The 14,833-nt window shown below is 40.0% G+C and overlaps 1 protein-coding gene across 10 annotated transcripts in view; it reads right to left on the bottom strand.

The window, feature by feature from the left end:
- The window catches only part of LOC137274609 (teneurin-m-like), a 303,728-nt gene that overhangs the window by 63,543 nt on the left and 225,352 nt on the right, over positions 1 to 14,833 (bottom strand). For all 10 annotated transcript variants that reach the window (XM_067807895.1, XM_067807889.1, XM_067807897.1 and 7 more), the window contains 2 exons: positions 10,365 to 10,536; positions 253 to 461 (listed from right to left, as the gene is read on the bottom strand). In XM_067807895.1, coding sequence (XP_067663996.1) covers positions 253 to 461; positions 10,365 to 10,536 — 381 coding nt within the window. The remainder of the gene's footprint in view (positions 1 to 252; positions 462 to 10,364; positions 10,537 to 14,833) is intronic.

Here is a 14,833-nt window from a genome sequence, read left to right as displayed (position 1 = left end):
ATCAACAGTGTGAAGTTGCAGTTCAGAAATCGGCTTTTAGTAACGACAAAAACAATCATGTGGGCAAGTTCTGTGACTTGGGTGATGAACATCATCACATCCTAATTGCTTTGATCAATGTTCATCGTGTTTGTCAACAGATTGTATGGTCCAGATGTGATCGTCTGCCCAGAGACAGCTGAAACATTGCTTAGAGTGATGCAGACAAACAAACAAACAAACAAACAAAGAACTCAGAATGGCAAGACTTACCTGCGAAGTATACGGTACACGCCAGTAAGGCCACACACATGATGAGAAGGATGAGGGCGGTGCACTTCCACGTGCATCTCTGTTTCAACTGTTTCTTCATTCTATGACTGGCACTACTGAACTTGGAATAGTAACCGTAGTCTTGTGAAGGGGGGTACGTCCCCATTGGAATGCTGGCCACACCAAACTGAGGAAAAGTGAAGGCTTGCCTGCAACAACAACAAGGTTGTCGTTAGCCAGTGCCACATACATTGATGATAACTAGATGAAAACTGGATATTTGATCAGTTACATGGCTGGGTATTGAGCTTCTTTAACACATCTTACTAGAGAAGCTTTCTTTATGTCTTCTCAATGTGTCCCACAGTGCTCTTGTGGGGAAGTAAGTATACACTGAAACCAGACATTGAAACCTTCAGTGAAACCAGAAGGATCCCTGCTGTGAAAGAAGATTTTATTATTTCAACTCATATGAGTGGCATGGTATTCCTTGAGTGAAACAAAATTGATCCCAACATTGGAACAAATGAATCCAAACAGGATCTCCTTATGAAAACGATTACTACTGTGTCAGTAATTAGAGTTTTAAATCACAAAAAGATCAACCCGCAACGACATCCAAGTAATGTCATGACCTTGGGAAGTGCAGCAAGGTGACAACAAATAAAAACTCAAAAGAAAACCTTCAGGAAAATCTACTAAAGCCAAAACATGAACATCAGCAAAACTGACACTTTGGATAAATGTGGAAATATCATTCAGAAATATTGGACAGCCATTTCAAAAATATAGATTTTTTTAAGATTTCCCTCTAAAATATGACCAAGGTGGGTTGGAAGACACATATTCAAAATATCGATTTGAGCAGAAAGGTGCACCGTGACGTCTTATTCCAACAACAATGACTCCTGAGAGTCTGAAAGCTGGACATAAACATCCAACAGATGAGACAACAGATCCATACTCTGTCCGCCCCAAGCCAGTGATACCATTCTCTCTGTAGGAATTTTAAACATGCGTCGCCTGTGATTTTATATTATTACGTTCTAATGGGTTTTATCCGTTTATTGAGTTACGTAAGTTTTATGATAATTTTACAGGAACTTCAAAGACCCTCTTTCAAAATGAACACATAAAGGGAGGCTGGACAAGGGTCATCTGCTTCAAAGATATCTGGATGATTTGCCATCGCTAGTCTTGTCAAGAGCCAAATCGTTGGCAGATGAGGGGCTACAAGACCTGGGCGAGCTGCGCGCTTTAGTCTCATTGATTTCTATATCATCAGAACTCACCACAGCTCTGATCACTCAAACAATATGTTTTCTTATTTCAATGTCGTCTAAACTGAAATCGATTATTTTTCATTTTCAATATAAAAGCCATTGCCAAGTCCTGACATCTTGGAGAAGACGTACAGAACTGACATGGGATGTGGTGCAAAGCTCAGATTCCTCAAGATCTCTTGTAATATGATTGCTGACTTGTTGAAATCACGAAGCGTTACAAATATATAACCAAATTATGCGACAGGGAATTGGAAAATTCTGATATGCTGTACAGCATACAGAGATCTATTGAACTGATTATTTTTTCACCACTTTATGGTAGCATCAGATATTTAAAGAGTGTGAGTAGAAAAATTATCTTAAATAATTGTTTTTCTGTTATTTTTTTCAGCAGTGATGAACATGGAAATGGTCATCCACGGATACATGTCAGGTTCGGCAGGATTTCAAGCATGGCATAGTTGGTCAGATGATTGTTTGTTGTTGAATGCCATACTCAGCAATATTCCAGCTATATGTGGTCTATATAAGCGGGCTGTAAATGATAGAGTCTGGACTAAACAATCCAATCAGAAGTATCACGAGGATCAATCTAAGCAATCGGGATATCTTGCCATGTCCAAACCAAGTCAGCGAGTCTGACTACCATGATCCCGTTTGTGGCCTCATACGACAAAGATGGGTTACTGAAGACCAATTCTAACCCAGATCGTAACAGACATGATGGGGCAGAAGAGGTGCAGGCCAAGAACACAATCAGAGAAGTGTTTCCTGCATATATCCCAGCAGTAGATGTACCCATGTGGAGAATCAAACCCAGACACTGGAGTGATGAGCAATCACTTTAATAACTGTGCTAATATCATGCATCTTAGACAAGCTGAGGTTCAGTTAGAGTAATAGAGTGGTACATAATATGTGATTGAAAATTCTGCCTGCTATCAAGTGTATTGCAAAAACAATATTCCCATGTTGATTGCTACTTCACCCAACATACTCATTTCCGTTGAGCTGACAGATCTATTACTTCTCATCCACGCTGACCAGAATGAAGACTGACCCTTTGCATCGTATATCTTACAGAAGGAATTGAACAGCCTAACTGGTGTTACAAAGACCATGCAATAAAATCTGTAGGAGTCATGGTTATCGTTCAATCTTTGGAATTGGTCATGTTTTTCGGGCTCTGTCTCATAAGAAGCAAGAAGGAACTGCCGCTAATGTGATTACGCAGAGTACGAGGGAGAGTATCATCTAATAGTGACATCAATACTGAGAAAATAAGACATTTAAACCATGTGACATGCCAAGGCAACATCGTAACTTTTTCAAAAATTAATTCTGAAACTCAGTTAGATTCCTGAATTGTGAAGAAAAAGGATGTGCTGGCAAATAACAAAAGCTGACACAGCCACATCCACAAAGATTTTATGTCCGATTTTGAACCAGTATCAACTGAATTTCAATCGGGAGTGTCGTAATACACGTCCGCTTCTTCACATCCCTGACCCATGTTATGTGTGATTAAACACTTGCGCTCTGCTCACCCCCACAAAACAATAGCCCTCAAGTCGGGGCTGTCTGTAATTATCTCTGTATCATTCCCAAACCTCATTGCAATTTGGAACAATTATTTGTTTTATGATGAAATAAACACACGCTCATTGCAACCCCCCAGTGGTACATCAGCAAAACAATGGCTGTGCTTGCTTGTGTTTTTAAAGACAATGGACAGAAAGCACTTAGTGTCATGTTGGGTCTCAATTTGCAGAATAGAAGACATTTATTACAGAGATAGCCTCAAATGTAACAATTATCATAAATACAGAATAAACTGCTATTGTCTCAAATGAGAACAAGCAAACTCCTTGCCCCATCGTCTTGATACTATTACTCTCTTATGGTAGGAAGTTGAAGACGGAATTGGAAAAATTGTGGGTCAACTATTATCCTGACAAACTAAAGCTGCCTACACCTGAGGAAATAGCCAATGTAATTGTAAATGTAAATCCAATGTAAAAGATGAAAGTTATGTAGGACTCCCAGAAAAACAAATAAACAAAAATTGTCAATTTTTTTACTCAATTTTGTAAAACTCCTGTTCTGCAAACACACACACATTTGGACACTTGCTACTCAGTTATCTAACCCTGATAACAAATGCGATATAACAGGTATAGTTACACTTTTCAATACTTTGAAAGTGGATCAAATATGGTGGTAAATGGTAAAAAATATCATCATGCAACATGTCATATTTGGGATTTCACTTTCTTAGTAAAGTACAAATTCTAGTACTTTTTTGGTAGAGGCCCATTCGGGATTTGAACCCGCACCCTCAGAGTCAGGCACCTAATCGCCAGCACACAAAGTAAGTAAACTGGCTTTTCAGTTCACAGAGAACTCTGGCCATTAGTGCCTTGGAACGCTCCATTTGATTGGCTTTTCAGTTGATAGAGAACTCAGGAAACGGTTCTTGGGAATTCGGAGGATATGGTGAGAGTGTGATCAGAGTAAATTCCCTCTGACAATGTGAGCAGTAAATATTGGCAAACACTTTGAAATTTCAACCAAAACCAAAAACAGAAAAAAAACAATAAAAATACCCCAACTTGTCCATAAGAAATCAACTGGTCTGAAATCAAATTGAAACAAAAATAAATGAATATTCCTGCTTGAAAAAAACAATATTGGGTATTTTAACAAACACAGTAATCATTTCATGAAACAAACAGGTAAACAAATGTGGGAATCATATCCTTCATATTTCATGATGGATGACTTTTAGGACTTGATCAGTGGACTGGAGTTGTGTACACAGTCTGACAAAGACAAACGCAAGTCACTGACTTCCGGCAAAGTTTATCAATCCGTCCAACTTGAGTAAATATTTCCTAACCTGTGTAGAACATAGATTTACAGAGTGGCAATGGCACCTTGAAATATTAAAATGTCTCCGGGTGTCGATATGGGAGCCAAGTTGTTTGATGGATGACTACAGACCTAACTCTACAAGTAGATCAACATTGGCAAGTGATTAAATTCCACAGTGCCTGTCGTTGTGCATGCAGTAATTACACCTATGTCCGACATCAAACTAAAAGTAATCGCCAATTTCGAGATTAATCTTCCGGCGTGATTTCCAAGTTATGGTAGTCAAACAGAGGTAACCAGAACTCAGGGCCAACTTATTGATTTAATATCCGTGCACTCAAACTATTTACATTTGGGATGTGATCTTCTTGCTTGGGTGTGTTTGATTTCCGAGACTTTCCAAGTTGAGCAAACACCAATCACTTGGTCCGACTTTGGCCAGTCCCAGAGAGCCCTGCGACTGTCACCCGTCTTCTTGGCATCAATATTCCAAGCCATACACACTTTCCTCTCTGGGTTCCTGTCTCCCAATGTTTCATCAAATTCCATTAAATCACCAATCCCCACCTCCTCCACTGCTCTCACAAGGATAAACTTTGTCTCAAGATGGCCAAATCCTTGCAAATATTATATTTCTCCTCTTCTTTAAACAGTCATGACCAATGTTCAGCAGGGCAGACACACAGACAGACAGCCATCCAATATCAATGTGCAAATTCCGTCACTCTAATATTCTACAGATGGTAAACACACCATCAACTCAACAGTTCTCAAAATCATCCAAATACCCCTAAAAGTCAATTGTTCAAAAATATGCAAATGTCAAAAACCCTCTAGTTTTATAGAAAATGGAAAAAACTGCATGAAAATGTTCATTTAAGATCGAAAGTCAATCTAATTCGAAATCTGGTAATGCAACACAAGAGTCTCTCCATCGACAGAGTCAACAACAAAAATTGTTGTTGCGTGAAGTTTGAAACTCTAGTTGATGAATGGCTTGGTGGATTTATTGGAAGCATCTCTCTAAAGTGGAACAGCCATAAAGGACATTTTGTTCCAGGGAGAGAATCCACCATACAACGGGGCAGACACACAAACAGCTTCCTGGTTATCGTGGCCAAAACATCTTTCTTAACCACCATATACAGATCAATATCGACATGGACAGTCAAGAACCCATTAAATCTCTTGGAACCAAAGCCATCCATTTTCCTGAGAATAATATCTGAGTGGGAGAGTAAGCACATTTTTAGCAGCCTTCAGCAATAATCCAGCTGAATCATTGCAGGAGGTACTAGAAATGGGTTTCAGCCCCTTTAACCAAGATGGGAACTGAACCTAGGAAATAAGTATGATGAGTAAACACTAACCTCAGACTATCTCACTCCACCCAATTAAACAAGTAAAGGCATCATGCCAAATGGACAAAGCACCAAACCATGACAAGCAGACACATCAACTGCTGTGCCACCCTGTACATGAAACATTTAATTGAATACTTAAATCACAAATATCCCAATAAACCCAACTGAGGCCTGACAAATAACAATGCTTCACATCCTGCTATTTCACTGCAGTGCCATCCAAACTTGACAAGCCTCTCCAAAACCAAATCAGTTTAAAATAACAACCATACCAACAAAACAAATTTCATAACCTGATTATCCAACAAAATTCACTCGAGCACCAAAATCTAACTGGCATACAAATATTAAACACTCCCCAAAAGAGCTTCTTACCTTGGTAATCCAACCTGAGCTCCATTGAGAAGCACTTGAGAAAACACAAAAACCATCTCAGCACCAGACCCACCAACTCTTCACAGATTAATCCCAACAAACTCCACAATCTTTGTCATTAAAGTTCTACAGGTCGGGATGACCTCAACACTTTCTGTTAGAAGGCACTTTCTGGTCTAAAGGTCAGATTTGGTTTTTAAAATTAATTTGAAACGAAGACAAACGTCTTTGGAGATTTGGCAGAAATTGGAAATAAATATGGAGAGAAAACCAGATTGACATTATTGCCCAGGATTAGAGCAATGATCTTCCCCAGAAAGACTCAGAATATTACCCCGTCAACTTTTAAAAAAAAAAAAATTATGCCCCAGATCAATATTATTTCAAATCTTGAGACCTGAAAATGTCCCAAGCAGATGATCATTTATGAAAGTTTGACAAACAACATTTTCACAGAATTCATGATGAAATACAATCAACTTTTTTTCTGAATGTATTATTTTTACCATCCACAAAAGCAAGTTTGTAACCTGACATCTGACACAAAACTCACTACAAAGAAAACTAGGTTTAGATATAAAGTCTTCTTTAAAAGTAAGTCAAGCAAAATAGAAGCTTTCGTTTTTCATATGAGCTGAAATCTTCCAAAGGAAAAAAATAACAAATACTTGAACATTCCAATAGATTGTTACAAGCAGAGATAATTACCCCCATACATTTTACAGTATTGTAACACACAGGAAGGAAAACAAAACAATGTCACAGCAGCTTCTGAATGTTTTTCGTGTATTTTCGTAAGTGACGGATTGTTGTTTTTTTTCATGTGAGACAATGAGATGTTTGCACTTCCATTGTATAATCATTTGCAACTCTAAATTGTTAATAAGGCCTAGAGTCCTGTCAAATAATGACAGTTCCATGTTCAAATTTTGAGAAAATGTCAGAAATAAGTTTTTTGCAGAAATAAACTCAAATTAAACAAAATCAGTTTGCCTGCTGTTGAGTTTCCGTCATTGACCACTGTGGGCTTCCAACTGTTTGAAGTGACAAGTTAGGGCAGAGCACTGGGAAGAGATTGCCACACTGTTCCTACATTTATGTTGATCTAACGCATGCTGACGCCACCACTTCTAACCACCTTCCTCCTAACTCAATCACATACTCACGATTTCTTTCGTCCAACAGTTTGCAATTGTCACAATCCTAAAAGCGCCCACAAATCCTTACACCAAATCGTGAATTAAATTTTTTGGCTGGCAAAAGGTTTCCTTTTCAATAAAAACGTCTTGTCATTCATACGACTAATAACTATTCTCGCCCTGTTTTTTCGCGTGCACCAACCTGAGAGACGCAATACAGATTAGTAAATAGATTGTGTTAATCGATACGATGGAGGGACCCAGTGCTGGAATCTCGTCCAACGAAGGCATGCAGACATCAATAAAAATGCAACTTGATGACCAGTGGGCGATTAAGTCAGGTTGGTCCTTCTTAAAGACGCAGCCAACAATACCATGAGACTTAGGCAGCTGCCAGTGAAATACTTCGTAACAATGGAAACTGAAGAGGCCCAGAGAAAGTTCAATGCGGGCTAACAAGTCGCTAATGCTGTCTGAGATGACCAATTAAGATGCTATTGACCAATGAATTCAGCCAACACCTCAAAATTGTAAAAAGATTATTCCATGTACAGTGTTGGCCCAAGTAGTGTTAGTGTTATTTAACCATGGTGAGGAGTGGGCACTTTCCCACACCAAAATGACTAACATGTCTCCCCGAAACTTGACTCGCAAGCCAGGGTCTGACAGTTGGAAACAATCGTTAGTTGAAGATGCTGATGAGAAAACAGCAATGCAGCCATTGATGAGAATCTTGCCTTTGTTAAATCAGATGATTATCAGAAACTCTAATTACTTTCCCCTAGTGTTCACAATGGAGGTAATAAGTGGAAGGAAAGGAGCATTTGGTCAGACATTAGCACCGACATAGTTTACAGTAAGTCAATATGGTTTCTGGTCATTTTCAGCAATTTTCAAGACATACCAGGGTGACACCATTGATGGGGTTAATCTCTTCAGTGTGACCAGCAAACATATATACATATTAACAAACCATTCTAAATGTGTGTGTGTGTGTGTGAGTGTGAGAGAGAGAGAGAGAGAGAGATGCATAAATGTGAGCAGTGTGTGGCAGTGTGAGTGTGTATGCGAGAGAGGGAGGGATGTGTAAATGTGAACAGTGTGTGGCAGTGTGAGTATGCGAGAGAGGGAGGGATATGTAAATGTGAGCAGTGTGTGGCAGAGTGAGTGAGTATGCGAGAGAGGGAGGGATGTGTAAATGTGAACAGTGTGTGGTGGTGTGTGTATGTGAGAGAGGGATGGAAGGAGGGCTAGAGGGAGGGAAGAAAGTCTGGAGGGAGAGGGAAGGAGGGATAGAGGAGGGAAGAAGGTCTGGAGGGAGAGGGAAGGAGGGATAGAGGAGGGAAGAAGGTCTGGAGGGAGAGGGAAGAAGGGATAGTGAGTGAGTGAGTGAGTGAGTTTAGTTTTACGCCGCACTCAGCAATATTCCAGCTATATGGCGGCGGTCTGTAAATAATCGAGTCTGGACCAGACAATCCAGTGATCAACAACATGAGCATCGATCTGCGCAATTGGGAACCGATGACATGCGTCAACCAAGTCAGCAAGCCTGACCACCCGATCCCGTTAGTCGCCTCTTACGACAAGCTGAGTCGCCTTTTATGGCAAGCACGGGTTGCCTATTCTACCCCGGGACCTTCACGGGTCAAGAAGGGATAGAGGAGAGAAGGGAAAGGGATAGAAAAATGGAAGGAAGGAGGGTACTCTAGCTAGAGGGGGAAGGAGAGCTAGAGAGTGGTAGGGAAGAAGAACTGGAGAGAGAGGGAAGGAAGGCTAGAGAAAGGGAAAGAAGGCTTCAAGAGAGAATGAGGAAAGGAAAGCTAGAAAGGGAGGGAAAGAAGGCTGGAGAGAGGGGGAAGGAGGGCTACAGAAAGGGAGAGAGGGAAGAAGGATAGAGGAAGGGATTGACGGAGGGAGGGAGGGCAAGAAAGAGACAGAGGGAGGAAAGGAAGGCTAGAGAGGGAAGGAAGGTGTCCTAGAGAGGGAGGGGAGGACTGGCAAGAGAGGGAAGGAAGGATAGAGAAAGGAAAGGAAAGGAAGGAGGGAGGGAAAGAGAGACAGGGAGGGTTACAGAGAAAGGGTTGGGAGGGAAGGAAGGTGGGCTAGAGAAAGATGGTTCTGAGAGAAGGCTAGAGGGAGGGGAAGGAAAGAGGGTGAGGGAGACAAGGAGGGAGAGCTGGGAGGCATGTGTTTATGTGTAAGATGACTTCATGGACCTTCTCTGCCATCACAAGACTTGCAGGAATGTGTTGGCAGCGGGGTGAGTCAGCCCACACCACCTCCATCCTAACACTTGACCAGGCCTAGCTCCATGGAGGCAGCTCAAATACCAGCACTTGACATGGCAAACTGCTCACATCCCATGTCAAAGATCAAGTTCAAACAAAAATAAATTGTTTAACTTCGTGCCATGATCATATCTTTAACTACTTGAAAACCTGACACAAGTTTCAAATTCCCACTCTTAACTGGTGCCAAAGTTGGGGTTCCCAGATGCCTTTAAAAATCTCTCCAATCATATCAGTGCCATGGTGAGGTGGGAGACAGTTACAGCTACACGGGTTCCCATACACAATATCATTCACCGACCTGGACCAAAGCCGATAACTAACACAGTCTATCAGTGAAGGAATACAACTCTGCAAAAGCTCTACCCTGGTCAGTGACCCCTTCATCTGTATCTTTAAAACAAAGAACTAAACACTGACCAACCGGGGAGGATGCTGCCCCAAATGGAGACACTACCTTCCCTGCATGATCCACCTGTTGTGTTGACTGGTGCTAGGTGGGAACATGCAACACTTCATTAATGGTAATATAAAGACTTCAACAATACCAAGTTGAAAATTTGATCAGTGTGTCCTAAACCATACAAACTATATGCATCCATATAAAGAGAACAAAATTAAAAAAATTAAAAAAGTAAAAAAAAAATACGTGCCATTGCGGTGTAAAAGCCAACATTCAACAAGGACACACAAATACTAAAATCTAAGAAAAAAATTGTTCTGAACATTAACAAAAATGAAAGAACTTCTCTATATTGTTAGTGCTAAGTACAAATCGACGCCTACCTCTCTATATTGTTGTGAGCTAACATCTGCTGTTCCCCGTTGGGGTAGTTGCGAGTCGAGTAGGTGTCCGAGAGTCCGCTGCGACTGTGCGGACTGGCCATGTCCAAACCACGAGTGCTCGGCACTGACCCTGACCTTGGAACGGTGCGCGGGAATCGTGGCTGCATGTCGCCTGAAAACGAGCATCATAAACGCTTTATCAATAGGACACGAAAGTGGCTATTTGACCTTTTTTGACAGAGGCAAATCAATCAATCAATCAATCTGTATTTAATCTGTAAGCCACTCACTGCTGCACTGTCGTCCGTCTTATTACACATGCTTTAATAGGCATGCCGAATCGGCAACTCAAGGGGGGAAATCATTCCTTGATTCTAGCCCATTACTTAAAACTTGATTTCTTCACAGCACCACAAGTTAAGCACAATTATCGTCCCCGATCCTGCGGACACTTCAACCACGTTAAGAAGATTTTTCACATAAGGGTTTCCATATAGATGAGCCAATTACTTCAACTGGCAGCTCTAACTTGGTAAACTCTATCAACACTTTCAACAAGCATAATTATTCTTTTAAACTTGACAATTTGGTATGCCTTTGATTTAAATGGGCAAGATTATCATCTTCAGACAATTCTGTTGGAAATATGAAGCTACCAGTTTTACAAGAAATTAACAGAATGTAATAGTTAGAAGGGATGGCTAATTATATCAAACTGTTAAATTTCACAGGGAACAATATAAAGTTCACATGAACTGTAAGCTTGAAATACATTTTCCTTCAGTCTCATCAGTAGAAATGAGACATCAAATCCAATCAAAGCATGCTGACTGAATATGATTGGGAAATATTCTTTGAAATAAACGCCAATTACTTCATTATGTACATCATATATGCAAAGTAGTCTTCAATTAAGAGCTAAGCATTTCCAAGTTACAACAAGACCACCCAAGTAATGAAATTGACAATTCTCTTTGATAAAGACAACTGTCGTCACATATCATCGCGCTGGGAGGTTTTCATCAATAATTGATTTAACTGCCCAGAAATAATGAAATATGAGCTACTGATTGACAGAAATAGACGGGTTCACTTCTATGATCAATTTGATTGTGATTCACGAGGGAAGTAAAAAAACTCCAATTCCTCAACCCTTTCTTCATCAACATAACTTGGTGAAACAATATGCAAATTGTTGCACATTTCTATGTATCATAAACTGTTGTCCTTCATAAATAATTCACTGTCACTATCAAATTATCATGAACTTGTTTGTGGTCAAAACATTGGAAGTCAAACCATGGCAACAACACCATCAAAACAAGAGTGATGATGAAACATTTTCAGTACAGAAAGTAGACAGATCTGATTAGGAGTGAAGACAGTTTCAGTAATACCATCCAGTTGTGTGAAAAGACATTTTCTCCAAAATAATCCAACAATGACTCAAAAATGATTTGTGGATAGTTTGGAATAACTTTGATCAACATCAAAACTGCCATCTGACTTAGTTAATAACTGAGAACCACACATTCAATTAGAAAATATTGCACACATATAGATCCAAGCCTGCTTCTGTTACTTTGATGTTCAACACTTCACTTCTCAATATTACATATTCCATCAGTCTGATTTCTGTAATCCGAGCCAGACAGGTGTCAGTCAGTATCCAGTCAAAGCTGTGAGTGTGGGATTATGCTGTTTGCAGCTATATTCCAGTTTAACATGGCACATGCACATAGGAAACTATGGCCTCACCATCTACTGTGCTTCAATCACTGGGATACCCTACAAACCCTTAAATAGTTTAAATGTCTTTTCAAATAAACATACTTTTGTGGGAATTTGTAGCAAGTGTTTGACAACCTTCATGCTCCACATCCTTAACTCACTGAATATCTTACATGCCTTGGCATGTCTTTATCATCAGTGCCATCCAGTTGGTAAAGGGTATAATCCTGTTTTTGTACACCTTCCTTGATCACCATAACAGTGAAAGAGTGAAAGAGTGAGTGAGTGAGTGAGTGAGTGAGTGAGTGAGTATGGCTTTATGTCGTTTTTGGAAATGTTCCAACAATATCACATTGGGAGACACAAGAAATTGGCTTCACACATTGTATCCATGCAGTATATTAAACCAGGATGTCATGAATAAACGCTTTAACTGCCAGGCTAGCCCACAGCTCCTAATCACTGTCAGAATGATACATAGGACTGTTTCATGCAGAGGGTTCTTAACAATCAAGTAAAGTTTTGTCTCCTCATATTGATACTACATAAATATTATGATTATAGAAATAGCTAAGACATGACACTGAGGCAAGCATCTTTTCACAACAATTGAGAAAGTCAGGTCTCAAATAGCCATGGTCACAGTCTGTACTGAACAATATGTCCATGGACGTATTGTATCTCAATCCTTATTATAAGCAATAAAAGACAATTAATAATTATGGCAACTTGTTATCGTTCACATATACAGACATCATGATTTTAACAAAGAGTAAATTTAAATACTTTAGCAAATTTGGGTTTCCCTGAAGTGAACAATTCAACTATGAAGGTTTCCTGTCCATGTCATGCCTTTCTGTATGAAGAAAGTCCATGAAATGGTGGGCGAGCTGGCTAAGGTGCCAGGCTAGTGATCCAGCGAGGTTTCGGTTTCGGGATCGAGCCCACCTGTGACCGGGTGTAAAAAACCTTGGAGTCAACTTTGTGTGCAGACTCTTTCAGTGTTGTCACAAACCCTACTGTACAGTACACAACCCTGTGCACTTAAAAGAACCCACGAATCCGTTGGTATATGACCAGATGGTGGCCACATGAACACGTGCATACACCTAGTTGCAGGTACAGCAACGTGCAGTAAACCTGGACAAAGTGCTGTGACTATGTGTCCCAGTCCACCCAGCTGTCAATTGGGTACCTCGTTAGGATGAGAGAGCCACAATAAACTTGGTGCGCCTAGTGGCAGCAAGAGTTGTATACTCCCCAGGGAGCTGAGATTGAAATATGATGTGCTGTTGAGATTGACATCCGGTGATCGAGGGAAAAATACCTAGCGCCTAGAGAAATTGCCTTGCAGTTTGATTTGTGAGCTATACAAGAACACTTATAATAATAATAAAAAAATAACACCTGTCTGCAAGTTCCAAGTATATAACATATTTAACAACCCAACATTAAGCCATACCACAAACCACACAGACAATGTCTGTGGTTCACACAAGACACTTATCACTATGGCTAGATTATGCCGGCAATAACCAATTATTTTTTACTATCACACAAGGTATAAGAAACATGCAGAAGGGTATATGTAGTAAGTGACTGCTACATCTGGCATGACCTACCAGACACTACTGTTAGGGCATGAATGACACGCATGACCCTGTAAATGATACTTGGTCACATGCATCACATGCCAAGTCTAAAGTTTCTTCTCTAACATCTAAATCCTCTAAATTGTCCATATGTCATCTTTCTGAGCATATTGCCAAGATGAGCCATTCTGACACAGGGTAATTTGGGTGTCATAGCTATCATTATCAGTGACAACCAAACCAGGCGCCATCTTATCTTCTAACAACCTTCATAGACAGGGCCTAGCAGAAACACAGCAGTAGCCTTCTTCCATTATCAACTGTTTATTGGTTCCTGTAAATAGTCATGAATCCCTCACACAGTAATGTTCTTATACAACACACTCATTCTACATTTATTGTCCTTCACAAAATTTACAAACAGTGCAGAAACGTGCAGAAACCATTCAAAAACACTTGAGGTACAGGTGCTGAGTGATCTTAGGTTTTGGAATTCTGTTTTGTAGAGTTGTCCCCTTTGAATATACCAGAATCCTATGACTAAGGGTTTATATCAGAATGTTTCTTGGTTTGTCTGCATCATATCCATGCATGTAGGTATCAGGTGGGAGACACTTGTAACAAACCTTCTTCCATATTCATCTTAACGCCAAATATTTGCTGCTGCAAGTGTGGTACGCAAAGGCAATCTAGAACTTGTACTTTACTTGGAAAGTTAATCCCAAATGTAACATTATAATTGTCTTTTTGTGAACCAAGAAAATGTAATGAAATGTCAACTTTCTGTCCCAACTTTAATATGAGATAATGACAAAGGTCATTTCAGAATTATCATTGTTCCATAGCAGAAACATAGCACTACAAAGTTTTAATATGGCTGCATCGACAGAACCAAACCAAGCAAATAAAGTGTGAAAGTTTGAACACCCTTCTACTAGTAAAGAATGAAAAAAAACACCAAAACCATTTCCATGATCCTAAGGTCCCAATCAAAAGCAGTGTCCATCGAAGTAGTCTGACCAGATCATTAACATGTGTTCCAGAATCACAACAATTAACAAGCAGACAAGGTGTTAACAGAATGGTACGGGTATCCCTCAAACCAGTGACAACCGATCTTGTGCATGACACATGAGCACCAGTCCA

The sequence above is a fragment of the Haliotis asinina genome, chromosome 2 (assembly GCF_037392515.1).
Source record: "Haliotis asinina isolate JCU_RB_2024 chromosome 2, JCU_Hal_asi_v2, whole genome shotgun sequence".
Classification (NCBI taxonomy): domain Eukaryota; kingdom Metazoa; phylum Mollusca; class Gastropoda; order Lepetellida; family Haliotidae; genus Haliotis; species Haliotis asinina.
This window is presented reverse-complemented; position numbering and strand designations above follow the sequence as displayed.